Source organism: Diplodia seriata (genome assembly GCF_021436955.1).
Source record: "Diplodia seriata strain FDS-637 chromosome Unknown scaffold_13, whole genome shotgun sequence".
NCBI classification, from domain to species: Eukaryota; Fungi; Ascomycota; class Dothideomycetes; order Botryosphaeriales; family Botryosphaeriaceae; genus Diplodia; species Diplodia seriata.
Window position 1 is genome coordinate 324,510 of NW_027117320.1, and position 26,401 is coordinate 350,910.

At 57.2% G+C, this 26,401-nt stretch overlaps 7 protein-coding genes across 7 annotated transcripts; 5 read left to right on the forward strand and 2 right to left on the reverse strand.

Moving 5' to 3' along the window:
- Positions 1–327: 327 nt before the first annotated feature.
- SLS55_010555 (uncharacterized protein) lies at positions 328–1,653 on the forward strand (the record flags this gene model as incomplete). Its single annotated transcript, XM_066781936.1, has 1 exon — positions 328–1,653. The coding sequence occupies one exon, from the start codon at positions 328–330 to the stop codon at positions 1,651–1,653; it is 1,326 nt and encodes a 441-aa protein (XP_066627748.1).
- A 4,076-nt stretch (positions 1,654–5,729) lies between these two features.
- On the reverse strand, positions 5,730–8,344 carry SPB1 (AdoMet-dependent rRNA methyltransferase spb1; the record flags this gene model as incomplete). Its single annotated transcript, XM_066781937.1, has 3 exons — positions 5,730–8,069; positions 8,122–8,271; positions 8,327–8,344. The coding sequence occupies 3 exons, from the start codon at positions 8,342–8,344 to the stop codon at positions 5,730–5,732; spliced, it is 2,508 nt and encodes an 835-aa protein (XP_066627749.1).
- Positions 8,345–8,674: 330 nt separating this feature from the next.
- On the forward strand, positions 8,675–11,516 carry SLS55_010557 (uncharacterized protein; the record flags this gene model as incomplete). The annotated part of the gene is made up of 2 exons (XM_066781938.1): positions 8,675–10,958; positions 11,086–11,516. 2 exons carry the CDS (start codon positions 8,675–8,677, stop codon positions 11,514–11,516), a joined length of 2,715 nt encoding a protein of 904 aa, XP_066627750.1.
- Positions 11,517–11,951: 435 nt separating this feature from the next.
- On the reverse strand, positions 11,952–12,544 carry SLS55_010558 (uncharacterized protein; the record flags this gene model as incomplete). The annotated part of the gene is made up of 3 exons (XM_066781939.1): positions 11,952–12,022; positions 12,213–12,315; positions 12,398–12,544. 3 exons carry the CDS (start codon positions 12,542–12,544, stop codon positions 11,952–11,954), a joined length of 321 nt encoding a protein of 106 aa, XP_066627751.1.
- Positions 12,545–13,087: 543 nt separating this feature from the next.
- SLS55_010559 (uncharacterized protein) lies at positions 13,088–15,150 on the forward strand (the record flags this gene model as incomplete). Its single annotated transcript, XM_066781940.1, has 5 exons — positions 13,088–13,150; positions 13,235–13,972; positions 14,024–14,160; positions 14,212–14,703; positions 14,769–15,150. 5 exons carry the CDS (start codon positions 13,088–13,090, stop codon positions 15,148–15,150), a joined length of 1,812 nt encoding a protein of 603 aa, XP_066627752.1.
- Positions 15,151–15,457: 307 nt separating this feature from the next.
- Positions 15,458–17,639, forward strand: SLS55_010560 (uncharacterized protein; the record flags this gene model as incomplete). Its single annotated transcript, XM_066781941.1, has 3 exons — positions 15,458–15,641; positions 15,846–17,077; positions 17,613–17,639. The coding sequence occupies 3 exons, from the start codon at positions 15,458–15,460 to the stop codon at positions 17,637–17,639; spliced, it is 1,443 nt and encodes a 480-aa protein (XP_066627753.1).
- A 3,279-nt stretch (positions 17,640–20,918) lies between these two features.
- SLS55_010561 (uncharacterized protein) lies at positions 20,919–23,910 on the forward strand (the record flags this gene model as incomplete). Its single annotated transcript, XM_066781942.1, has 4 exons — positions 20,919–20,952; positions 21,003–21,056; positions 21,114–21,654; positions 21,705–23,910. The coding sequence occupies 4 exons, from the start codon at positions 20,919–20,921 to the stop codon at positions 23,908–23,910; spliced, it is 2,835 nt and encodes a 944-aa protein (XP_066627754.1).
- Positions 23,911–26,401: the final 2,491 nt, after the last annotated feature.

Here is a 26,401-nt window from a genome sequence, read left to right on the forward strand (position 1 = left end):
GAAAAACACTGTATTGGATCAAATCCGGGACAAGCGGCTGCCTTTACACACTGTAGAGATACGAAAATACCATTTCTGTTGTTCGCATCACGTACCCCTGCACTTAGTCTTCAGCCCTACGGAGCTAGCTTGAGCAAAAGGCTTGGCGGCGGCGGCATCCTGGCGCAAGCTTCGTCCACTAACTTTCCATCCTCGCTCTCGACGCTCCAGCAACAAAAACCAACCTCGCCCACGCCCACCCCTCTCACCACAAAGACAAGACCCCGACCCTCCCTCAATCGGGCCTCCCGCCATCGAGCAACGAACCAAATCAATCCCCCCCCAACAATGCCGCCCAAACGCATGACGGCCAACCCGGCCCGACCGGCGCGCTACCGCCCGGGCAAGCCCACCGCCGCCGAAGCACCCTCGTCCTCGGAAGAAGAAGACTCAGACGCCGAGGAGGAAGACGAGCAAGAGCAGCAGCAGCAACAACAAAAGACCTCAAGCGCCGCCGCGCAACCAAAGGCGTCGTCCTTCCCCAAGGACGCGTCGTCGAAGATCGCGAGCAACCTCAAAAACGTCGACCTGAACGCGCGACGGCAGGAGGCGGCGGCGGCGGAGGCGGCGCGGCTGGAGGCGGAGAAGGCGGCGCGGGCGGCGGCGGAGGAGGGCTTCGAGACCGAGGAGGAGAGTGCCAAAGGCAGCGGTGACGAGGAAGGAGGCAGCGAGAGCGAGAGCGAGGAGGAAGACGAGTCCTCGGAGGAGGAAGAGAGCAGCAGCGAGGACGAGGCGGCGGCGCGGCGGAAGAAGATGCTGCGCCCCGTGTTCGTGCGGAAGGATCAGCGGAAAGGCGCCGGCGGCGATGCTGCTGCTGCCGCGGCGAAAACGGAAGACGAGCAGTGGGCGGAGGCGGAGGCGAAGCGCAAGGCGCGCGCGGACGCGCTGGTGCAGGAGCAGCTGGAGCGCGCGGCGGCGGAACGGGCGGCGGGCAAGAAGCAGTGGGACGACGAGGACAACCTGGGCGACTTGGACGACGTGGACGACGCGGACGGCGTGGACCCCGAGGCCGAGTACGCGGCGTGGAAGCTGCGCGAGCTGAAGCGCGTCAAGCGCGAGCGCGAGGCCATCGAGGAGGCCGAGAAGGAGCGCGAGGAGGTGGAGCGCCGCCGCAACCTCACGCAGGAGGAGCGCGATGCCGAGGACCGCGAGTTCATCGAGCGGCAGAAGGAGGAGCGCGCGGGTAAGGGCAGCATGAGCACGATGCAGAAGTACTTCCACAAGGGCGCGTTCTTCCAGGATGATCTCAAGGATGCTGGGTTGGACCGCAGGGACATCATGGGCTCGCGGTACGTGGACGATGTGCGGAATAAGGAGGCGCTGCCGGAGTACATGCAGATTCGGGATATGACGAAGCTCGGCAAGAAGGGCAGGACGAGGTATAAGGATATGAGGAGCGAAGACACTGGGCGGTGGGGCGATTTTGGTGATCGTAGAGGAAAGGGTGGCGGCGCCTACCTCCAAGGAGTTGATGAACGGTTCAGGCCAGATGGCGGGGAGGTGGAGGGCAGAGCCGGTGCGACTGGTGCTAATGCAAGCGCTGTGGGCGAACGGAAGAGACACGGTGATGACAGGGACGAGCGGGACGGAAAGCGGGCGAGGGTTGCGGACTGAGACTCGCGATGTGGATATTCATCAGGCTCACAGTCAAATGACTAGGCGGACAAAATGGCTGGGCCGATACAAACTGGCCGCACTCGCCTCATCCGACACCCCGCAATGAGAAATGTGTCAGGAGTTTATCACTACTGCCTGAACGCGATTGAATTGTGCCGGCACTATATACATGATTGCTCTTAGATGATGGTCAGCACCGTCGGCTCAACGTCCGGAAAAGACGCCTTCTCCGAATGGAAGACACCCACTCGTCGATACAAATGTTCCCCTGGTTCTACTCTCAAGGATCAAACCACAACACTCTCCAAGCTGGATCCACCACGAGGCGAGAGCCTTCTCCTTGGCGGCCTCTACCAAATTGCTCACGGCCATACTGTCTATCTGACAAAACTCGCGATGGCTTGTGACTCCCACACGATTTGCGGAGACCAATTCTTCGCTCATAGTCGTGCCCTTGGCTAGCCTGGCTCTGATCTTCAAGAAGCCATCCTTAATTTGTCCGAAAGGTGCCCCAGCATGAAGCGGCGTGGTTGAACATTCGATTACCTGAGCGTTTGGATTAGAATAGTATTCGTCCAAGACCCATGGATAGCGAGTGTATGTGTTCCCAGGAACCGATGCCCACGACCATGATGGCGCACGGTAGGGACCGGGTTCCGGCTTGGAGAGGTATCGTGTTGTCCAAAGCAACTGTCGAGATAGATCTGCTTCCCACAACCCTGCAAGATATTTTCCCGTGGGGATACCGGTTGCATCGGAAAGGCGTGATACTTCGGCAGCTATTCCGGCAACTCCTGGCAATTTGTCTGTGTATTCCGACAACTCCAAATGAGAGTACATGCCGACGAGCTTGAGCCAGTATTCCAGAAAGAATGGCCAACCGGTCCGCCGGGATCTGTACTCGCCGTAGTTTGATTTTCTGTACAACGAAAGTTTGCCAGCGGGAGGCTTGTCGGTTTTGGGAATCGATGCTGCAACCAGATCAGGTGGTGGCATTCCGAGAGATTCGACAAGCGGTTCTTGAAAGCAATAACGGGCCCATGTCTTCCAGCCCCATGTAGCAGTTCGACACTTCCAGGTCAGTGCGTCGAATCCGTAAATGAGCTGTCTCCTCGAGAGCAGGCGTTCCTGCAGGGTCCAGGCTCGAGAATAGACGGGCTCGTCGGGATCGGTTCTAGAACTGCTGTCTTCGATCCATATCCGACCAAGTTCCGCATCCCCATAAAGAAGAGGTAGCGTTGCAGTCCACCTACGACTCTTTTCATAGCGGACCAAGGACCGTGATTCTAGAAAGCCTTCATTGCATCCGTAGGCTTTTGCGGCGGATATCGTCAGATGAGCACCCCGGTACACATCGGACATGTGATCTATCTCATGGGACTTGTCCTGCTCGGAATCTTGGATGATGCACAACGAGTCTATCCAAAGATACCGCTGGTTGAGCTTCCTTGTAACAGTAATCGCATCCTGAAGAGACTTCGGGAGGTCCGACATGTCGATTCTGTCACACATTCCTGCTGTCTATCAGCGAGTATCATACCTCACCGTGTAAATCGTTATACCTTCCAGGCTGGCGCGCGTGAGATGAAATAGTTGGCCCTTACCCCAACAGTACGAAAGAGCAAGGTACTGATGGGCTTCGTTCGGACTACTGATGTGCAGTCTAGGCTCGCGAGTTCCACATTGCGTTCCAACATCTATGACTCGGGTTGGTAGAGGAGTAGGAGCACTCTGACGGCAAAGTAGGTGCTCCCGATCGCAGTCGGCAGTCCATTTCTGGATTTGCTCGTACGCCTCTGCGGAGTCGGTGCTTGGATCCGTCTCTCTTTCGCTGATCAACTCGGCGCTTGGATCTCCTAGAATGAAATCCATCAAGACGGTGGTCCCAAAACTCTTCCTGAAAGGGCTGCGGGCAAATACCGTACTTGGCGTACACTCTCAACCATGGAATCGCGGATGGACTGTGGTCCACAGAGTGACTGCAATCCGGCCACAAATCGACCCAAATGAGGTGGATGTCGCGAGGTTTCCCTTCCTCTTGCTCGCCCCGACACGTTGAAAAGATGGAGACGTTGACCACCAGGTTTCCTGAACTGTTGGTTATCGCCTCTGATAAGCAGTTGCATTCATGATCCAGCTTTCTGAGAATGTGAAGCATGGCTTTGCATAGTCCGCATGATTCATCTTTTGAGCGAACATGGAGATTGGAAAGAGAGAAGCGTTTGCAGATGGGTGTCTCGAACGTCGACTGGTGGAGCAGAATCTCCCGGCAGTCTGTGCAGGCGGACATGATCATGGATAAGGTATTGGACATGCGAGGACAAAGCGAGTAGTAGGGACGATCGTCAAGTGACTGGAGTAAGTGCCGAGGGCTGTGTATTTAAGGCCAATGGGAGAGGACAGGGATTGCTGCATCATTTCGTAAGCCGGACATGTCAGCTTGAACTTACCCGGAGCTGCCCTCCTGAGAACTTGTTTCACAAAATATTAGCCTCCCACCTGGGCTGTTTGTTGAAGCCTGCGACTGAACATATTTATTGAAGTTCAAAACTATTTGCTTCAAATGTTCTAATGGGAACGGTATGTACAAGACTGGAATGGTGATAGGCATCTTATCTAATCAATGGCATCTCCGCTATCGCTCTCTATTTGATTGGTCAGTTTGGCAGCACTACAAGATCATCGCTTCCACATCGACTACACTTAACAAACGATTCTCTTAACTACCTGCCCTTCATCTCTAAAGCCTCTGTTCCTCTTCGTACGGTGGTTAAATAGCACTCCTCTCTACGATGGACGTCCCTGTCGCCGCTAATGTCCTCGGCACCATCGGTGCTGTACGTGCTCCTCCCGTCGAAGTAGACACAAACCCCCACGAATACATAATACCTAGCTAACCACTCCCCCCGCAGGTCTGCTGGTCTGTCCAAGTACGCCCACACCCCTCAGCGCCCACCTAAGAAACCAAGGGACAACCCCTTATGCTAACGCCGCCCCCCCAACCCCAGCTCATCCCCCAAATCATCATCAACTACCGGCGCCACCACGCCACCGGCCTGCAGCCCGCCATGATGATGTGGTGGGCCTGCGCCGGCGTGCCCCTCGGCGTCTACAACATCGTATCGGGCTTCAACCTCGCACTACAAATCCAACCACAGCTCCTCTCCTTCCTCTCGCTCCTGACGTGGATCCAATGCCACCACTACCAGAAGCGCTGGGCGCCATTGCGCTCCCTCGCCGTCGTCGTCCCCATCGCGTGCGCCATGGCGGGCGTCGAGGCGTCGCTGGTCGTCGCGCTGCGCATCGGCGTCGAGAGGCACGGCACGCGCTGGCCATTGACGCTGATGGCGGTGCTGGCGGCGGCCGGGCTGGCGGCGGGCGTGCTGCGGCACTATTGGGACATTTGGCGGCATCGGACGGTGCGCGGCATCTCGTTTCTGTTTGTGGGGATCGATGCGGCGGGCGATGTGTTCAGTCTCGTGTCGGTCCTGTTTCAGCCCGAGCTCGATGTGCTCGGGCTGGTTACGTATGGGGTGGAGCTGGCGCTGTGGCTGGGCGTGTTTGCGTGCGGGGGCTACTTTAACTTTTGGCCGTGGCTGATGGGGAAGAGGAGGGGAGGGGGCGGTGGTGGAAGTGAGAGTGATGTCGATGCTGCGAGATCCGAACGTGGCGCCGACGACGACGACGGACGCGTGGATGCTGCCGGGTCGGGACAGGGTGCGGCGGAAAGCAGTGCGGTGGAGCTGCATGACTTGCCTTCCTCGACCTCCGTGTTCAGGACGCCGTCATGCGAGCTGGCACTGGCGAGATCAAGAACTGGGGGGAGCCGAAGGTCATAACGGAAAGAGGACATGTTGCGGGATGAAGCGTTTGGTAAAGAAGGCAAACATATGTACATACGCAATTGGCATGGTGTACTGGCACAGATCAGAGAGAGGTCAGACGTTGGAGGACCAATCAACGAATCTATAAGTATGACACCTTAATGCTGAACAATTCTTTTCTTTTTCCGTCCCAAACGCCACGATTATGCAAAACAGGCCCAGGGATATCCCAACAACCGGCGCACACGATTATTTGTTCCTCTTCGCGATCCTCTTCTGCGCCCTCACGTCCTTCTTCAGTCTCGCGTCCACCATCTTGTACTTACCCTTCGTGCCCTTCGGTCTGCCCTTGAGCCCCCTGTTGCTACCGCTGGCGACGACGACGGCAACCTGCTTCCTGGGCTTCTTCTTCGCCGCCTTGCCCATCATCTTGGAGATGCTCTGCGCCTTCTCCTTCTCCGTCATGCCCTCGTCGTCGGCAAGCAGCGCGCTCTTCTTCTTCAGCTTCTCGAGACGCTGGGCCGCCTTGAACTTCTTACGCGCCTTGGCTTCCGCGACCTTCTTGATGGGACGGGCGTTCACGGCACGCTGCTTCTCCTTGATGGCTGCAGCCGCGGCCGCGGTGATGGGCCGTTGGATCTTTGCGTGCCTGTTCTCGTCATCCAGGAACCAGTCGGGCAGGCCGTCAACGTCGCGGAGAGAGTAGCGGTGGAAATTGTCATCCAGAAGGTCTTGTTTCGTCTTCTTGCCGGTCGCGAGCTGATGGGCGAGAGTCATGGCCTCGGCGGTGATGATATCGATATCGGGACGGCCGTCCTTCATGGGCACGTCGTCCTCATCCCACTTGCTTTCGTCGCGTTTTACAACCTCGAAGCCGCTCTTCTCCTTCTCGTCGTCAGATGACCATTCGTCCTCGGATTCCTCTTCAGAAGCCGCCGTTTGCTTCTTCGATTCTTGGACCTTGACCTGCTTCTTCTTCGATGCCTTCCCGTTCGCCTCCTCGGCCGAAGACTTCTCTTCGACATCGATGCCGCTGTCTTCATCTTCTTCAGCGTCCAACCCATCTATGCCCTTGAAAAGGTCCTGGTCGAAGAACATTGCCGCTCGTCTCGTGAGACCATCTCCAGTCTTTTCCTTCGGCGCAAGGTCCGTCACCAGGGTTTGGGGTCCATCTTCATCGTCAGAAGACGAATCGCCATCTTCCTCCATGATCTCATCACCACTGCTCTCGTCCTTGTCGACATCCGAGAAGCCCTGGAATTCCTCGTCGTTGTCTTCTTTGTCCTTTCGGGCCTTCTTCGCACGATACTTTGCGTCGGACGCAAGCTTTCGCTCCTGGTACTGATCATACATCGAATCGAGCTCTGTTTCCAGACGGTCGGCTTCGGGGTCGCTTTCATCGTCATCCTCGTACTCGATCTCCTTCGGCTTCTCGTCCACAACTGTGGTCATTCTCCCCTTTGCGATCTTGTTGAGCCCGCCGGCCTTGTCGACAGCCTTCAGTTGGAACATGGCATCCTCGCCATTAGGACCAAGTTGTTCCATACCGATGTCCATGGGCGTGGTCATATGCAACTGCAGGCGCTGGACCTCTTTCTGTTTCCGCTCATTTTCCTTTCGCCTCTCCTTCTTCCTCTTCGTGTCCTCATGCACCCTCAAGCGCTGCAGTTCTTCCTGAACCTGCATTTCTTCATCCATCGGCTCAACTTCTGCCACCTCCTCTTCCTCCTTCTCCTCTGGCTTTGCGTTGGCCTTCTGCTTGAAACCAAAGATTTCGCGGAGCTTCAAACGCCACCTGAGCAGGCGCTTGAAATCGGAGCGTCCCAAAACCTTCAGATCGGCGCAGCATGCACGAATCTCGTCGGTGGTCTCGGGGAGCTGAGCAATCGTGGCCTGAGCGATATCTCCGTTGGGCTTTTGCTCGAAGGAAAGCTTGTTCATTGAGCCAAGCATGGCGATGGGGTCGGTAGTCTGGACGAACTCGCTGACGGTGGCTTCGTGGAATTGAGTATAGTCACCCTCCTCGTAACCCTCACGCTTCCTCTTCTTCACCTCGGGGTTGAACACCTTGGCCTCATTGTTCGGAGCTGGGGCGGCAAGTTCGGCAAAGACATGGCGGGGGTCGACGAACTTGGGGTCGAGGTGCTTGGGAGCCTTGAAGCCCCTACAAACGACGAAGATTTCGGCAGAGACATTACGGGACGACGGGGGCTTGGTGGCCTCGACTTTCGTGAAAAGCTGGTTGAAGACCCAAAGCAGGGAGTTGTAATCCTTGGAGCGGAAGACCTTGGTGACGAAAGTGCCACCCTCGCGCAGAAACTCGGTTGCGAGTTTCATGGACTGCAGGGTCAATTCGGCCTGGGAGAAGGCATCCTGAACCCAGGCAGTACCGACGTTGGGGGCACCGTCGTGGAGCACAGCATCGGCCTTCATTGTCTTCAGGTGTTGTCGGAGAGTAGCGCGGCATTTGTCGGTGGTAATATCGCTCTGGAAGGTGATACACCTAGGAATGGCCTTGATCGGGGCTAAATCGACACCAACGATGAGACTGTTCGGAGGCATGACCTCCGCGGCGACTTGACACCATGACTGAGAGGGGTTTTAGCGAATGCGCGCCGGGGTTTCACGAGGCTATACTCACTCCTGGCGCAGCGCAAAGATCAATCAAGACCTTGCTCTTCTCAAGGAAGTTGTACTTCTTGTTGAGCTGGATAAGCTTGAAGGCGGCACGGGCGCGGTAGCCCTTCTCCTTCGCGAGCTTGTACCATTTGTCGAGACGACCCTTTCCGTGCTGTGCGTGTTTGTTAGTATCGCGGGGCGCTTCTGAGGGTTCTGGGAGCACGTACCTTCTTTTGGATCGCCATGGCGGATTGGGGGCAGTGGAGTGTCGCGAAGACTTCCTCGCGGTTGCGCAAAGGCAAAAAAGTCTCAGAGAGCGCGGGCGGTGGGCAGCGGCAGAACGGACCCTTGTCGACGGCACGTGTGCGGGTCCACGACTCGTGTAAGGCCGGTTCCCCAGCCTGCGGGTGACGTCTGCGCTCTGGCACGGGCTCCAGCCCGCCGCATCCCCGTCCTACCCTGCCTGCAATTCTCTTCCCACGCCCACGCCGCCCTCTGCCCTCCGGAGCTCCCGCATGCCTGAAGACTCGAAACGGCGCCTACCCTTTCTCTTCCGTCTTGCAGATCGCGCCTCTATGGGACCGCGCAAGAAGTCCAAGCCGAGCCCCAAGGCACCCAAACCCGACAACAGCGACGCTCCACAACCCGGTCCGCCTGATGCCTCGCCGGAAACCCCGAACGCACAAACAAAGCAAGCCTCAGACAAGCCGACAGAAGCGGGCGAGCCTGCTTCCAACCACTCCAGCCAGAGTGGCGACCCTCGTAGCCCCGGGACTCCAAAAGGAGTCGCCCCACGGAGCAGCTGGTATGCCGGTGGGAGCTGGAGAGCGAAGGCAGCACCTATTGCTCAGGTTGCACGCGAGAGCATATCGTCCGCTGCTGGCGGCGTGACGTCTGATTCCTCCAGCGACGTGAACAAGCCGGACATCGTCAACAAAACCCCAATCAAGTTCCTGGACAGACGGACCTCGACTAAGAGCACTGCATTGGCCGCCTCCACGACAAATGTGATCGCAACGTCGAGCCTCGCAAGCGAGTCAAAGGCTAGTCTAGCTTCCGAGCCCAAGGAACCTTCCAAGGAGGCTGAAATCGACCCTCCCCTCCCTCCAGACCCTATGAAAGACAATGACAAGACAGGCGCGATGACAACAGAAAGGGTAGAACCAGAACCGGAGCAGAAGGCACAAGAGCAGAAAGCACCAGAGCAGAAGGAATCCGGGATAACATCGTATATTCCAGCGATATCAAAGGGGCTGTATAGCTGGTGGTCTCGGCCGGATGATTATGCGAGTGGTGATGATAAGGGGGCGGATAAAGGTGACGTTGACATGGAGGACGCGAAGTCTACGCCGCTGCCAAATGCCACACCGACGGAAGACAGTGCAAATCCGCATGACCAGCAGGATCAGGACGGCAGCGCTCAAACAGAAACAGCCCTAGATCAAACACCACCGGATCAAGCACCAGTGGGTGAGGCCGCTTCCAAAGAAGGCGTCGATGAGAAGGCAGCTCCAGCAAGAAGCAGTTGGTTCTGGCTTTGGAGCAACTCACAAAACGCTCAGCAGACTGCGAATACAGTTACCGAGACGCCACAGCAACCTGAGGCAACTACGCAAAATGATGGCGGAGAGCAAGACAGCGCTCAACAGGACCAGACCCAGGAACCTTCTCCCACAGAAACCAAGCCTCCCGTCCAATCTATCCCCAAGACATCTGCTGGGTGGGCATTTTGGTCGCGGGCCAACCCTCACGGCGATGAGACGTCTGATACCGAGTCGACCCATAAGCAAATTGGCGAATTGGCTGTGGCAGACACCCCGTCCCAATCTCACCCGGAAGCCGCGCAGTTCAACGAGCATCAAGAAGAGCAACCGAAGGCTCCAGCAAGATCAATTGTCGGTTCAATCCGTAGAGGTCGTGGAAAAGGACGTGAGGTAGACAGCAGGCCATCAACCCCCGCAACTCCCTCAACTCCCTCAAAAGCTACGCCAGACCAAAGCCCGACTCGGAAGACCGTTGAGGAAGCGCCTGCGAAAAAGTCCTCGAAGGAAGGTGTCAAGACAAAACAGCCTCAAACAGAACAGGCAAACCCGAACCTTCTCTTACCGGAGTTTAAGAGCACCTACCGCCTGCCCCAGACCCCTTCTTACTGGGGAAAGGTTCGTAAGTATTTTCTTGGTGGCCACGAACCAGAGTCTCCGCATTTGCAACGCGCGAAGGAGCTCCCGCGGATAAAGAAGGCCCTAGCCATTGGTGTTCACGGATACTTTCCAGCTGCCATTCTACAGAAAGTGCTTGGCCAGCCCACGGGAACCTCTATCCGATTTGCAAACGCCGCCGCAACTGCCATCCAAGGCTGGACGGAGAGCCAAGGTTACTCGTGCGAAGTAGAGACGGTTGCTTTGGAGGGCGAGGGATACGTGTCGGACCGCGTGGATACTCTGTGGAAGCTGCTCGTCAACTGGATCGAACACGTCAAGACCGCCGACTTCATCCTCGTGGCTTGCCACTCCCAAGGCGTCCCCGTCGCGATAATGCTTGTTGCGAAGCTTATCCAATTCGGTTTCGTCAACGCCGCCAGGATTGGCGTTTGCGCCATGGCGGGCGTCAATCTCGGTCCATTCCCGGAATACCGCAGCCGGTTCTTCGGAGGTTCGGCCGGCGAGCTTTTCGAGTTCTCGAGACCCGACAGTTTGGTCAGTCAGAAGTACCAGGGTGCTTTGCGCGTGGTCTTGAACTACGGCGTGCGGATCATGTACGTCGGCAGCATCGACGACCAGTTGGTATCGTTGGAGGTAAGACCGAATTACTCGCCAAGGCAGCTCGAGAAGGACGAAAGACTAATCTCCGCGCTCTCCAGTCTTCCATCTTCTCTAACATCTCCCATCCCTACATCTATCGCGCCGTATTCGTAGACGGCCGCATCCACGCACCAGATTTGTACGTCCAACGCCTTACCATTCCTGCTACATGTTGCTGACAAAAGACATCAGCATCGTCCACCTCGTCGGATTCGCCCTCAAGCTGCGCAACCTCGGCCTCCCGGACCACGGCCTCATCCGCGAGCTCTCGCCCGCGCTCGCCGGGTCGCTGTACGGCGGCGAAGGCCACAGCCGCCTCTACAACGACGTCGGCGTCTACAGCCTGGCCGTCCAGCACGCGCTGGAGACGACGTCGCTGCCCGGCGCGACGAACCCCGGCCTGCAGATCAAGGACTACGAGGGCACCGGCTCCACGGGGAGCAACCCGTACTTCCTCCCCTGGGCGATGCGCGGGCTGCTCGAGGAGGACTTCGTGCGGAGGGAGCTCGGCGACGAGGTCGAGGGCTTGCTGGCCATGTTCGAGAGCTGGAAGCCGACTACGAAGCCGTTGAAGGATATCAAGTTCCGGCTGGAGGTCGTGAAGAGTAAGCTGTGAGGTGAGGGTGGCGTTTGTTTGACGACGCACGTTCAGAAAGCCTGGCTTCGCTGTAGCTTTGTGGCCTGATCAAGAAGAAGAAGAAGAAGTATATAATTTTACTTGGCGTTCGATTTGTTTGTAGAGTGGCGTCAGGAAGTCATCTGCGTTTTCTTTTGGATTGGCTTGGACAGGGGGGCTGGCTCGGGTAGGGGGTTTTTTGGATGGGATCAAACGGTTGGTTGGTCGGTCGGTGGGGAACTCCTTGAAAGCGTACACACATCATGCATGGCGTCGAAGACTATACATATACGTAGCGTAGAGCAAATCTGCTTTTAATAGACTTCCTTTTTTGATGTCTCAACGCATCTCTTTCGTGTCGCTTTTTGTGCGGTATTGCGGATGGTCCTTTTATTTGATTTCTTTTTTTGAATTTAAAGCTCGTCTGATGCTCCCTCAGTCTTCATTGTAGAAAATCTCCTTGTAGCGATGCGTCGCGTCGACGACTGCTTCGGCGGCAGTGAAGTCTGTTGTGGTCGAAGTATCAGTGACAAGGTCGCTAGCGACAAGGTTGAGGATAATGGGCCGAACGCGAGACTGATGCCTGCGAGAATCAAAGAATACAGATGACATGGTATCACTGATAGGAGACGGGGGAGAGAGAGGCGGAAAGAAGACAACGCGAAGAAAGAGGAGAAACAGGATGCGGATGCGTACCGATATTGGAGCCGAAATCAGTAGAAGTGAGGACGCGCACGCTCAAGTCGCTGTTGACCTTGCCAATGACCTCGACAGCATTGTTCAGAGTGAGGTGGGAGTCCTGGGTCAGAGGAAAACGGAGGGGCCAGCGTCAGCGAACGGTGGGTCACGAAAGGAGGCGCAGCCTGACAAGGCAGACTTACGCGGTTCAAGTGCAGGTTGATGGATCCGCCGGCGTCGATGGTAGCCTGCTCGCCGCGCAGCTGTGACACCTTGCCGAGGATGCGCACGGTACGGTGGGTGAACTTCTCGAGGAGGGGCGCGGTGATACGGGGCGTCTGCTCGGCCATGTTGGTTGTTGTATTCTGTTTCTCTGGCAGTGGCGGGGGAGAAAGGATGGCAGAATGAGTAGTCGCGTAGGAAGGAAGTCGCGTCAGCGACGCGCGCGCACACGTGAAGTGGAAGGCTGAATTTCGTGGCCGGATCGTCGAAGATTGGCCAATGCGTTCTTGCAACAGCGCAGGCGGGCCACGAGGCGCAGCAGCAGATCCGGAGACTGTGCAGCGCTGGCTGCCACAGCTGCTGCCTGGGAGCGTGGGGCTTCTTGCTCACACCGTGCAATTGAGTCAGCGCGGTGGCTATGCGCAGCTGTTGCGGTGTTGGCCGCGGCAAGGCGATGCGTCATACATGGAGCTTTATCGATACCTATAAAGGCGGTCAGGGCTGCCAGAGCTCGCTGCTCCCCACTTGGTTGTTGTTCGCGGCCTACCACCCTTCGCCCCAGCTATTCCTCCAATGACCGCAACTAGGAACTGCTCTTCCATGGACTTTGCCTGGTCTGTTCTAATAGCCGCGCGAATAATACGACGCTTGGACGTATTAGCTCAATAAACATGCCAACCACCCGCCACGAGAAGCAGCAGCTTCCTGCCCACGATCGCCGCAAGGGCGAATCGGTGCGCCACCACCACCCTTCCATCCTTCCCTCCTGACCCAAAGTCGCCGCGCTGACTTGCGGCACCTCGCGTCCGCGCACGCAGGCCCTCAGCGACTTCGCCGAGTATGTTCAGAAGCAGCAGGCCCGCCGCGGCAAGCCGCTCGCCGCCGATCCCGCCGTGACCGAAGAGCACGACGAGCTCGACATCATCGACGAGCTCGGCCTCGACGACGAGTCCGGCGCCGCCGTGCGCCTCAAGCACATTCTCCTCGACAATGGCGACACCGCCGACGAGAGCGTCGCCGCCCTCGCCAACCACCTGAGCGCCCGCCTACTCGAGGGCCACGGAGAGGCGCTATTCGATCTCGGCCTGGAGGACAATGGCGACCCGATGGGCTTCTCCAAAGCGGACTGGGACTTTGCCCTCGCGCGGCTCGAGAAGGCGGCGACGGATGTCAATGCCGACTACCGCGTGCTGATGACCCGCAATGTCGGTGGCGACGTCGACGTCTCGCCCGGCGCCAAGAACACGAGCGTGTCGGGCAAGCTGATCGTGCGGAAGAAGCCCGATTCCGTCGACGACGTCATCGAGACGCGGATAGCGGTGGTCGGAAATGTCGATGCTGGAAAGTCCACCATGCTGGGTGTCTTGGTCAAGGGCGGCTTGGATGACGGCCGCGGAAAGATGCGGGTCAACCTCTTCCGCCACAAGCACGAGATCGAAAGCGGGAGGACGAGCTCCGTTGGCATGGAAATAATGGGGTTCGACACGAAGGGTGAGGTGGTTTCGTCTACCGTCCCCGGCAGGAAACTGTCGTGGGAGGAGATCGGTCGGAGATCTGTATGTGCTGCGTCACACCACTGAAGTACGAGGAGCGCTAACAGTTAGCAGGCGAAAGTGATTAGCTTCACTGATTTGGCAGGGCACGAGAGGTACTTGAGGACCACCGTCTTCGGTATGCTTTCCAGCGAGCCAAACTACTGCTTGCTGATGGTTGCTGCCAACAACGGATTGATTGGCATGAGCAAGTAAGAATCCCGCACAATGAACGCCTCATCATGAACTAATATCTGAGCCAGAGAGCATCTCGGTATCGCCGTCGCTCTCAACGTGCCAATCATGGTCATCATAACGAAAATCGATATCTGCCCGCCGAATATCTTGCAGGAGACCATAACCCAGCTGACGAAAATTTTGAAGTCTCCTGGAGCGAGGAAAATACCCATCTTCATCAAGGATCGGGAGACTTGCATAAACACGGCGGCTCAATTTGTCAGCAGGCGGATATGCCCCATCTTCCAGGTCTCCAACGTGACTGGCGAGAGCGTGGATCTAGTCCGTACATTCTTGAACATCCTTCCCCACCATGGAAACTACGATCCAGACGCGCCCTTTGAGTTCCATGTCAACGACACTTTCTCGGTTCCTTTCGTCGGCACCGTTGTCTCTGGTGTCGTGAAGAGCGGGATATTGCATTCTGGCGACACTGTACTGGTTGGCCCAGACTCTCTGGGTCAATTCATCACGACCAAAGTGCGCTCCATCGAGCGCAAACGGATACCAGTGCCCGGGTGCGCAGCTGGCCAGTCTGCATCGCTAGCACTCCGTAACGTACGGCGGAAGGACGTTCGTAAAGGTATGTCGTCTTACCGCGCATCGACCCGGCGGCCCCTCCTCCGAAGGTGTACCGCGAGTTCATTGCCGAAGTCCTCATTCTCTCGCACGCGACCACCATCAAGACCAAATACCAGGCCATGCTCCATGTCGGGCCGGTGTCACAAACGTGCGCGATCATTGACATTGATCGCTCGTACATAAGGACGGGTGACCGTGCAACGGTGGCGTTCCGATTTGTCCAGCGTCCTGAGTATCTTACGGTTGGTGAGCGGATATTGTTCCGAGAGGGCAGGACGAAAGGGCTTGGAATCGTGAAAGCGGTTGGATACGATCCGAAGAAACCGCTGAACCCGGAGGCGGCTGCTGAGCGCGAGAAGGAGAATGGAAATGCTGCGAAGTGATCTTCTGATGATTTACCACGAGTCTAGTCTTTTGGTAAGGCGTTGTTGCTATTTGTTTGGTTCGAAAGTATATTCTTGGGGCTCGATGTTTGTTCTCTGCAGCATAATGAGTTTGCATGTTTGCCTTTAGCATTCGTAAATGATCTCGGGCCGGCCTCTCGCCGCAATGGATACACGTACAGTCTTTAGGTTACAAGTGTTGGTTTGGGTTCAAAGCTGAGCACTTGGATGCGCTAGTACGAGGTGATCAAGATGGAGACGTGGGCGCAGGATTGAAACAGCGAAACAGCGAAACAGCGAATGGCCAATGTCTCGTCTCGAGAAGGGCAGGGTTGGTATCCGGGGCGGCAGGTGTACGGTAGCCACCCGTGAGGTGTTTGCCTCCGATGCGCCTGCCAACCTACAAAAACCTCTTCGCGCGCAGACCCTGCGCGACCTATCACCCACGCACCCGATCCTGCCGAACATCGCGGCCATGCCCGCCACGCCTTGTAAGTCACCCAGATTTGACGGCCTTGAACGTGCGAAAGATAATACCTGCGTCTGCTTCTCAACAGCTCTCCCCGGAGAGCGTGCCCGCCATGGTCGAAACAACCGCCCCGAGCGGGAGCAGAACACAAGTGCCTCTGACCCAATGGAAGGAGTAGAGCAAAAGCCTCACCCACCTTCAGCGCAGGGGAGCCTTCCGCCCATAGCTGATCCGGTCGCTTCAACCACCACCGTTTCTGCCATCCAGCCACCGGATGTCACCGCCGATGATGCCATGCGCCCTGCAGATGCGCATCCGGATCCCGCATCTGCTTCCTCCGAGCCCGAGATCTGGAGGCTCGCAGACATCGTGATGAAGCGCGGCAGCGTCCCATGCGATGACCCACGCCTTCAGCTGAGCGTCATTAACTTCAAGAGTGCCATTGACAGGCAGGAAGAGGAGCTCAAGCGCCTAAAGGCGGACCTGATCCATTACCGGTCGGTATACGACGACCTCAAGAGGGTTAGCGAGAGGATCCCCGAGAAGGAGGCTCAGCTGCAGAAACGCGTCAAGGACCTCGAAGCCGAGAACAGAAACCTTATGTGGAGGCTGGAGGACGAGAACAGAAAGCTTGAGTGGATGCTGCAGCAGCTCGCGCCGGCAGCCCATAAGATCCAACTGCAGAAAGAGCAGATCGAACTGCAGGAGAAGCAGATCGAGCAACAGACAGAGCGGAATGAGCAACAGGCCACGCAGATTAAGCAGCAGACCACGTGGAACGAACAACAGGCCACGCAGATCAAGCAGCAACACACACAGATTGAGCAGCAGACCACGCGTATCAAGCAGCAGGACACACAGATTGCGACGCAGGCCACGTGGAACGGACAACAGGCCACGAAGATCGAGCAGCAAAACACACAGATCGAGAAACAGGCCGCACGACTCGAGCAGCAGAAACTGCATGTAAAGGACCTTCAGACCGAACTCGAGCAGCTTAAAAGGCGCCTCGAGCAGGAAAAGGCAGAGAGAAGGGAGGACAAGGACCGGGTCAAGCAGACACTTGAGCGTACTCTACGCGCTGAAACCCATCCAGCTGATGGCCAGCCTACCAGTAGGAGGATCTTCAAGAAACCAGATCATCTTGGCCCAGAGAAAAACCAGGACCTGCCCGATTACTCGCGCGGCTATAGGGAACGCCTACCTGAGCGCCCCTACGACCGCCGCCGGAGCCTGTCGCCGGTCCGTAGCCCTCCCGACCGCTATGCTCGCGAACGCAGGACTTCTCCGCCTCGGGCTTCGACATACCGCCCTGACTATGAACCTATCCGCCGCCTCCGCGGCGATGAGCCGGCTAACATTGACCACTCCAAGCCACCTCCGCGCCATCCGTCAAGCTACAGCTCAGTGGCAAGCAAGCCTATGCTTGGAATCCACAAGGTCGAGCGCTCTGAACACGTACAATACCCACTGGCCCGTTCTGAAAATGCCAGTGCCGGCGATTCCCGTAGAATCTTCTCGGGGCCCGATACAGTCGCTGGTGCACGCGAAGACGACCGTGACTTGAAGGTACAGCCACGCCGAAAGCTTGTATGTGGTGCTTGTAACAGTAAGGCCCGTTGGGACGACTGTGACGGCAAGCTCCCCTGTAAAGTATGCACGAAGACCGGCTCGCCCTGCTACTACGCCTTATGCCACAAGTTCCAGGTCGGAGAGCGTTGCTTGCGCAACCCGTGTTCCATGGTACATGACGAGGCCGGCTATTCGTAGGCGGACGTACGCCGCTCCCTTGTCATTGAACTACAGGCACTCGGCTTGCCATTGCAAGTTTAAATCAGGTGCGGAGGATGGACAGGGAATTTGCTCTGTTATCCTATGTTAATGTCTACACAAAAGAGCAATTCCTGGATAACAAGTAGCTCTTGCATAATTGGCAGTGTTGGTTTCGTATCCCATCCCGTCAAGAACAAGACAAGGGCGACTACGGGATTAGGGCTTGTTACTATACCTTCTTGAGTAATTAAACAGCATTCAGTTGCAGATAGCAGCGATGTTGCAAGGACATGGAGTCCGACCTCGTGAAAGCCAATCAATTTGCAAGCAGATCGGCATCCATGTCGGCACGTGGTCATGAAATACAAGGGTTGGATTACACATGTTTACGAATGTCACTCTTGCCGGAAAACCTTGACGAAATCAGGACTGCCTCCGTAAGATCCCCACTTATTCGTATGTGCTGTGATGAAGACGACTCTCGACGTATCTCATAACGGCTATTCCTCCCCAGGATCGTTTCTTTAGGGCTGTGATCCGGAGTATATCTGGCGCTTTTCGCGCGTAGATGATATCGCATAAGAGGCAATATGCCCACAGTCGTGTAGACCGAAGGCATAAATCTCTTCTTCATCCCGTTCGGTGACCATTACCAAACCACCCGCAGACCTCCTCCATCCTCACCACATGTCTCGCAACACCACCTGCCTCATCACCGGCGCAAACCGCGGTACCTAACCCCCCCTCCCCAACCCTCCCTCCATCCCTCCCTCCACAACGACAACCGCAACCCCCCCGCCCACAACAACAACACCCACAAACACAAACAAAAAAACTAACCACCACCAAAAAACCAGGCATCGGCCGCGGCCTCGCCACCGCCCTCCTCACGCGCCCCCACCACACCGTCATCGCCGCCGTGCGGGACCCCTCGCACCCCACCGCGCTGTCCCTCGTCCACGATTCGCTCCCCGCCCACTCCTCCCGCCTCATCCTCCTGCAAATGGACGCCGCTTCTTCCCCCTCCATCGCCGCGGCCTTCGCGTCCCTCGAGCGCGACCATGGCGTCACCGCGCTCGACCTCCTCGTGGCGAATGCCGGGATCGGGTGGGCCGTGCCGGGGGGGTTGGCGGGGGTTGCGGCGCCGTCTCCGTCTCCGTCTCCGTCTCCGTCTCCGTCGGCGGCGGGGGAGGCGGGGGAGGCGGGGGAGATGGGGAAGAGTGGGAGTGGGAGGGACGCGCTGCGGCCGTTCGTCGAGGTTAATGCGTATGGCCCGTTCGAGCTGTTTGGGGCGGCGACGGGGTTGATGAGGGAGGCGGCGAGAGAGAGGGGGGAGGGGAGCAGCGGGGCGAACGGAGAGGGAAACGGCGGGTGGAAGAAGCCCCGGTTCGTCCTCGTGTCGAGCAATCTGGGCAGTTTCGGGCTGATGGGCGGCGCGAGGGGGTACGGGTTGTACGGGGCGAGCAAGGCGTTGGCGAATTTTCTGGTCAGGTGGTTGGCGCTGGAGAATGGGGAGGAGATGGTCGTTTGCGCGGTGCATCCGGGGTGAGTGGGCTTGTACTGTGTGTGTGGGGGGTGTGTTGGGGGGAGAGGTTGGCTGACGTGAGAGTGTAGGCCTGTCAAGACGGATATGGGGGAGCTTGCTATCGAGCATTTGGAACAGATGGGGGTGGATTTGAAGCTTGAGTGGTTGTCGGTGGAGGAGAGTGTGCGGGGCCTCCTGGCGGTGGTGAGTATGGGCGCTGAGAACGGGGAGTGTTTTGTCTGACTGTGGATGAACAGATCGATGATGCTGAGCGCAAGAACTTAAATGGCCGGTTTATTCAACACGATGGGACGGAACTGCCGTGGTAGATGTGTATTGGTGCGGGGTGGATCAAGTTGCTGATGTTTTGGAGGAGGATATCTAGGCACAGCGGGTGACAAAAGAAATTACCCACCCGCATGTGACCTGTAGGAAAATTCTACATGAGATGGGTAGTTGAATAGATGTGATGATGTGGCAATCTGCGCAACTAAGATGCGGACGGGCAATTCCTTTTGTCACCCGCAGGGAGAAATGGGAGCAAGGAGGAACATTTACCACAGATAAGGAAAGCACAGATCATGCTCACGGCCGAACTATTCATCAAATACATCGACAGTCTGTACAAGAGAGAATAAGCCGGGAACTTGGAAAATCACTAGCGAACTCAGGATGAAAGACCTGAACTGAAGTCAAGGCGTACCAACTTCGTCGGGTAACTTCTATGGGGCAGAAGACACTAAGCTTTCACCGCGGGATTTGATAGACTTGTCGAAGTCTCCACCACCAAACACTTCTTTGGCACATATGTATCACTAACAGTTGCTGTGGCCTACGGAGATTTATGTAAAATCAATGCGTCCGGTACCGCTACTGATCTGGCCCCACTTTTGCTCTCAACCAGCTGGATGGAGCCACGACGGAGGAGTCCTTATTGCGCTACCACACATCTGCAACTTCATGGATAGTTTCAACGCTCAGAATAGACATGGCACCGTTTTTACCGATGCATTGTCACCTCAGCTGTGGCTCTTGAAAATTCCTTGCCTTGGAACGAGAGCGACGTGTAACCTTCCGGTTGAGGGATGTGGTTGCACACGGTAGCTCGAGCCAACAGGGCTATTTTCTGATTGGTCTCGGGGATGCTTCATGCTGCCTGCATCATCCTGGTACATGTCGCGGTACTACTCCGGAAGAAAGCTGTGGAAGGATTCGACGAAGGTAAGAGGAGTTGAGTGTGCAGCGACTCGCTGCCTGATTGATGCAGTGAAGCTATTGATGGCAGGGAACAGGGGACTTTTGTATGTTTTAGAAGGATTGAGGTTATCGAGTAAAGAGATGCCAAGGTTGTCAGCTTATGGAGGCCGTACGGAGCGGGAGAAAGTGGGGGCGGACATGGTGCAATTTACATTGAAGAGTCTAGCTCCGTGTGAAGTGGAGTTGCCACTCCCTCTAACTGCAAACCTCGACGGCCCCGTCCCCCGCAAGTAACACGAAGTGCAGATTTCCATTGACCGACACGGAGAATCGGCACTACGAGAGTTTTGGACCCCATGCCAAGCAAATGCGTTTTTCGGGACTAACTGCTAAGGGTAAAGACTGTGCTTATGGGCGTTCAGCTGGGGCGGCTGTGCGGGAGCCGGTGCCAGGCCCGCCAATCGTCAACGGGCGCTTGACCAGGTACGCCTCTGGGCCTCCATCGATTCGTCGCCGATCCCAGCCATCGTGTCGGTGCCTTGCGCATGCCAGGGAGTGTGGACGAAACGGGGCAACAATTGATACATATCCGTCGTGTTCCTTGACGCAAGTCAGCCTCCACTTCTTTTGCCATCGCTCGCTTGCCGGTTTGCAATTTCGGCCTTCTGTGCCGCAACTGACATATACTCCCGTCTGCTTGATTAACTGTCTTGCCACCTTGATCGTTCGTTTACATGCAAGTTTGACGATATTTTGAGCATCGCTATCATGAGGTCGCTGTTGCTACTGTCTATCCTACCTCATATGCCCAATCTGGCATCCGCAGTTAGTTCGACTGGTATGTAGGCCTGCGATAACCTCGCTGCCGACGTAGACTGATTTCACCAGCAAACTATCTGAACTCCACGGCAACCCCCCAAATCACACCCAGTCCTACGAGTGGTGGAGGAAATGGAAGCTGTTCTGCCGAGTGCTTGCTCCTAATACCATTCTGTGAAGATTGGTACTGGAGCAAGCTATATGTCTCGACGACCCTGACCGCGGCAACCAAGTACATTGTCATCAACAGGAAGACGAACACAACGTCGACGAAGATCGTGTACGCGGACCTGCCAGAGGGCTTCACATTACCACCTACAGATGCCGCGGGAACGCAGGCAGTCGTCACAACCTTCGGAGACCTGTCTACGACAATCGCCTATCCCACACCCTACCTGAGTTGGGCTTCGGGATACTCTTGGTCCGGGACGCTGCCCACTCTGGACGAGAAGAGCCAGTCTGTGTGCTCGACTGTGACTGGCAAAGCGTCGACCACTCAGACAATCACTGATGAGACCCAGTCCATCGTGAGGACTCAGTACAAAACCGAAACTTACGACAACGGATCAGTCTCCATTTCGACCGACTTTGACTACGACTGGGTTCCTGAAAAAACGAGAACCACCTCCTACGAGACATCGACATATGCCACCGTTCTTTATGGCGACACCTTCCAGCGGACCGTACCGCCAGCCGACTCGGGCGACCAATATGGCTTCCTGTAAGGGCTCGGACGTATTTTCTAGAGCATGGCGCTAACAGTTTTTGTAGCTATACGCTGGTCAAGAACGATACCAGAATCTGGCCCAAGTCGATCGAGACGGATGCAGCATACCTTTCATGCAGCACTCCGACGTACCCTGCCCCCGCCGAGGCTCTGATGACCGCTTCGTTCGTCACAGAGACGTCGACTTCATTTGAGGACGGCGATGACTCTCCGACGACTGAGAAGCCGACAACTGAACCAAAGCCGACTACCTCTCCCGAGCCCGAAGAGACCACATCCCCGGAACCGGAAGAGACGACTTCTCCAACGCAACCGCCGGCTACAGACGCAGACACCAGCCCCGCACAGCAGACCACCAAGCCACCCTCGCCCGCATCGACGGCCGAAGCCCCCCCTCCCAACACCGCCCTTCCGTCCGGGAACCAAGAGACCACGAACGTCAGCCCTCCCGAGACGGTCGGCACAACAGCCAACCCTCCTCCATCCGAAGCCAGCCCCTCGCTCCCCGCCGCCGCCCCCACTGCATCGACCGAAGCTGGCGGCGACGCGGGCAGCGTCATCAACCAGCCGCCGCCCTCGACCTTCGAAACCGTCAACATCCCCACCACCGACGCCGACGGCTCGTCCACCTCGGCCGCAGGCATCGTCATCGGCAGCCAAACGCAACCCATCTTCTCGACATTCATCCCAGCAGCCACCCAGCAGTCGAACTCAGCGGTCGACGCCAGCAGCGGCGCTCCTGCTGCTTCCCCCTCATCCATCCCCGTCATCGTCGTCGGCACCCAAACCCTCTCGGCCGGCCAGACCGCCACCATCGGCACCGTCCCCGTCGTCGTTCCCGTGCAAACGCCGCCCGACGCGGTGTCGGGAGATGCGCCGCCGCCGCAAACTGCGTCGTCGGCGCCGCTCCAGGTCGTCCCCGTGCAGCAGCCTTCCCCCTCCTCCGCCGCCGTCACGCTCGCCAACGGCGCCACAGCCATCGTCAACTCCGCCTCGCAAGTCGTCGTCGGCGGCCAAACGCTGCAGCCCGGCGCCAACACCGTCAGCGTTGGCGGCGGCGTCGGCGGGACCGGGCAATCCGCAGCAACCGTAGTCCTCACGACCAACGCAGCCGGCAGCAGCGTCATCGTCGCCGCCGGCACCACGGCCGCTTTGCCCCCTACCCAGCCGCCTCAAGTCTCCGCCGCGGGTGCGGAATCGGCTCCCGCCATCACCCTCGCCAACGGCGCCACCGCCTCCCTCAACTCCGCCTCGCAAGTCGTCGTCGCCGGCCAAACGCTCCAGCCCGGCGCCAACACCGTCAGCGTCGCCGGCGAGAACGGCAACTCCGCAACAGCAGCGGCAACAGTCGTCCTCACAACCAACGCCGCCGGCACCACCGTCGTCGTCGCGGACGGCAGCACCGCCGCCTTCCTCCCCACCAACACCAACGCACCGGCAGATCAGACCGCTTCTGCGATCGTCCTGCCGGGCGGCCAGACGGCGTCTCTGCTGGACGGCACGGTCGTCGTCGTCGATGGGCAGACGCTGTCGGCGGGGGCGAACACGATCGCCGCCGCTGGGACGAGCACGGGCGATGTGGTTGTGACGGTGACGACGGATGCGGCGGGGAATAGCGTCGTCGTTGGCGGTGGAGGGACGGCGACGCTTCCGACGGCGGATGCGGGGAGCGTAGTGACGGCTGTCGCGACGTTGGCGGGGGGGCTGGAGGTCGTGGTCGCCACGGCGGCGGCGGTTTCGGGGTCTGGGTCTGGGTCCACGGCGGCGGTTTCGGGGTACGTGGTCGATGGCACGGTGTTGACGTCTGGGACGAATGTCGTGGGTGGGCAGACGGTCGTGTTGACGACGGATAAGGAGGGCGGGACGGTTGTTGTGGAGGGGAGTGGTGCGGGTGGGAGTGGGAGTAGGACGGTGGCGTTGACAGGGACGGGCAGGGCGACGGAGACGGGCGAGGCGACGGAGGGGTTGGGCGGGTTGATTTTGAGCGGGTTGGGGGCGTCGAAGACGGGGACGGCGGAGGCGTCGAAGTCGAAGTCGTCCGGTGGTAGTGCCTCCTCCTCGGCTTCTGCGAGTGAGAGCGGGAGTACTGGCGGTGAGGAGACGGGGAGTGCAACGGCGTCGGGTGGTGCTGCTTCGGCTACTCAGTCGGATAGTGCCGCGGCTGTTGGGAGGGGAGGAAGTGGATGGGCTGTGCTGGTGGAGGGGGCGGTGCTGGCTATGTGTCTGGTGTTTGGCGCCGTTCTGCTTTGAGATGCAGGACGAGTATAGTTTCGGGGCAAGGTAATGATTGATGTGACGAGTTATGGGTTCAGAAGATTATTTAATTGATGTCGAATGCATGTTGAGTATTGTTTCGATTCTGTTTGAGCCTCTTGACGATTGATATCATGGTGCTCATGTTTAGGATCACTTACTGACTATGACTGCTTCTTCTTACCAATTATGAGTAGAAGACATACTATTGCGCTTCAGTCAAGGATTGCTATCTCTAGATAATCGGGGTACGCACTTGGCCATGGCTTCGAGGATGCTGACCGACGGTCGAGATCATAACAGCTGCGACTTCGTTCGTAACGGTGCGAAAGCTGTTTAGGAGCCACTCAAGCATTTTAAAGCCTGTGGAGATGATTGGCCGGCGAGTAAATACTGGTCGAGGAGCCGCGCCCGCCACAATCCGGGGTAAAGCTCGAGTGCGGGGACCCCACACCCCGCGATGTGCAAAAAGGGCAATGTTTTCCAAACCCCAGACTATTCCCCTCCGTAGAGCGGGGCCGTCAACGTCCGTTAGCGTCCAAGATCGACGACTCTATAGCATGCTCTTTCCCTCACTTTCCGCTACCATTTGGAATCGAAAGGTACCATGGAGAAAATGACCGATGCCAGTGAAAAGCCTGCGGGTAATATCGAGCATCACGAGGACGTGGGAGTGACTACACCCGATGTCCATGAGAACTTCACGGCTCTGAAGACGTTTCGTAAGGACCAGGTGGTGTCCGCGGCATCATCGCTTCTCCGTTCGTCTTCAGTGCTGCGTTCCTTGCCTCTCTTGGCGGATTCTCACTTGGCTACGATCAGGTTGTCATTTCGATTATCAACGTCATGCCGCAGTTTTGGACCAATGCCCAGAGCTGAAGGAGGGTAAGTAGGGGTCTTCTCCGCCAGTATCACGGTCATGATTGAAGTGCAACAGGCAGCTTTTGGACTGGCTTGATGATGGGAATGCTGGAGCTTGAGGCATTCCTCGGCTGCTTTTTCATGCCTTGGATGGCTGATAAGATTAATCGCAGGTGGACTCCTGGCTTTGTGACCGCAGCTTCTGCATCGGTGCCATCATCCAAACGGCAGCCCCGAATTACGGAACACTCGTGTTCGGACGATTCTTGGGAGGCATCGGCGTAGGAATACTCGCTTTGGTAAGTCTCGAGCAACACTCCCGGCGTCAAACTCATTCCCTGCTGAACTACTTAGGGTTCACTGCTTTAAATCTCAGAGATCTCTCCGCCGCACTCTTGGTGCTCGAATCCGTCTGGATCGTGCTCGGAGTCGTAGTGTCGTACTGGATAACGTACGCCACCCGACACATGAAAGGAGACATTGCCCTCCGTCCGCCTTTCGGCCTCCAGATCTTTCTCAGGACCGGAATCCACATCTTCCCCTACAGCCCGCGCTGGTTGGGTCTCGTCGGCTCCGAAGCCGAGTGTCTGCAAAGCCTATCCAAACTCTGCCGTCTTCCACCCACGGATTGGCATGTCAAAGACCGAGTTCCAAGCCATCGTCACCGAAGTGGAATTCTAGAAGAAGATGCTCGACAGACACTACCCTGGACTGCTCGGCTTCGGGCTCGAGATGGAGACGTGGCCGGACTACTTCAAGAGCTGCAACCGCGTCGCCATCGGCGTGGGCATCGCGTTCTTCCAGCAGTCCTCGGGTAAGACCAGCAGTCATCATCATCATCCACCCCTCACCCAGAAATTGCCTTCCGTTGCAACAGGCATCAACGGCTTCATATACTACGCGCCCCTCTTCCGCGCGCAGCCTTAGCAAGTCCGACAAAATGTCGCTGGTCCTATCCGGCATGATCAACATCGGCCCCACGCCGACGCCGGGTAGATGACGTGCGGGCTTGCGTACGTGTAGATCGTCGCGTATGGCGTGTCGTACTCGTACTCGCCGATTGCTTGGGTATGGTATGCTCCGTGCTCCTATTAGCTCTTCGACTCACCGGTGGTGATGTTCTTGGGGGAAGTGCATGCTAACTAACACCACCTTTCGTTGTGGATGTACTACATGGAAACAGCTGGATGTGAATAAATGTGGTACATTTATAGACTGTGAAATCGAAGCGTCTTTCTTTCCGTGGTCTTTCTCTTTTAATCAAGGTCAAGCTATCAATCGTTGAAACAGCATGCTGTCAACACCGGTACGTTAAATCAAGTATATGCCAGCCGCCAAGAAAAAGAGACGGAATTTTGTCACATATATCAGCGAATCTTCAAGTCTTCGGAACTCTCGGTGGTTTTCTTGATCTTGAGCTTGTGGTCATAGCATGCTTCTGGTGGATCTACCATGGTCCGTAGCGAGCCGGATGTCTTCGCCAGAACAGGCGACGAACGGGGCAAAGGCGGCGGGCCTAGAAGGCAGCTAGCCGCGTCTGGCAGAAGCATATTGGCTTGTGCCGACAAGCGACCCCTGCCATTCGGCTGCCCTGGTTGGCCCCGCTGCCATGGCGGCGCATGCTAGC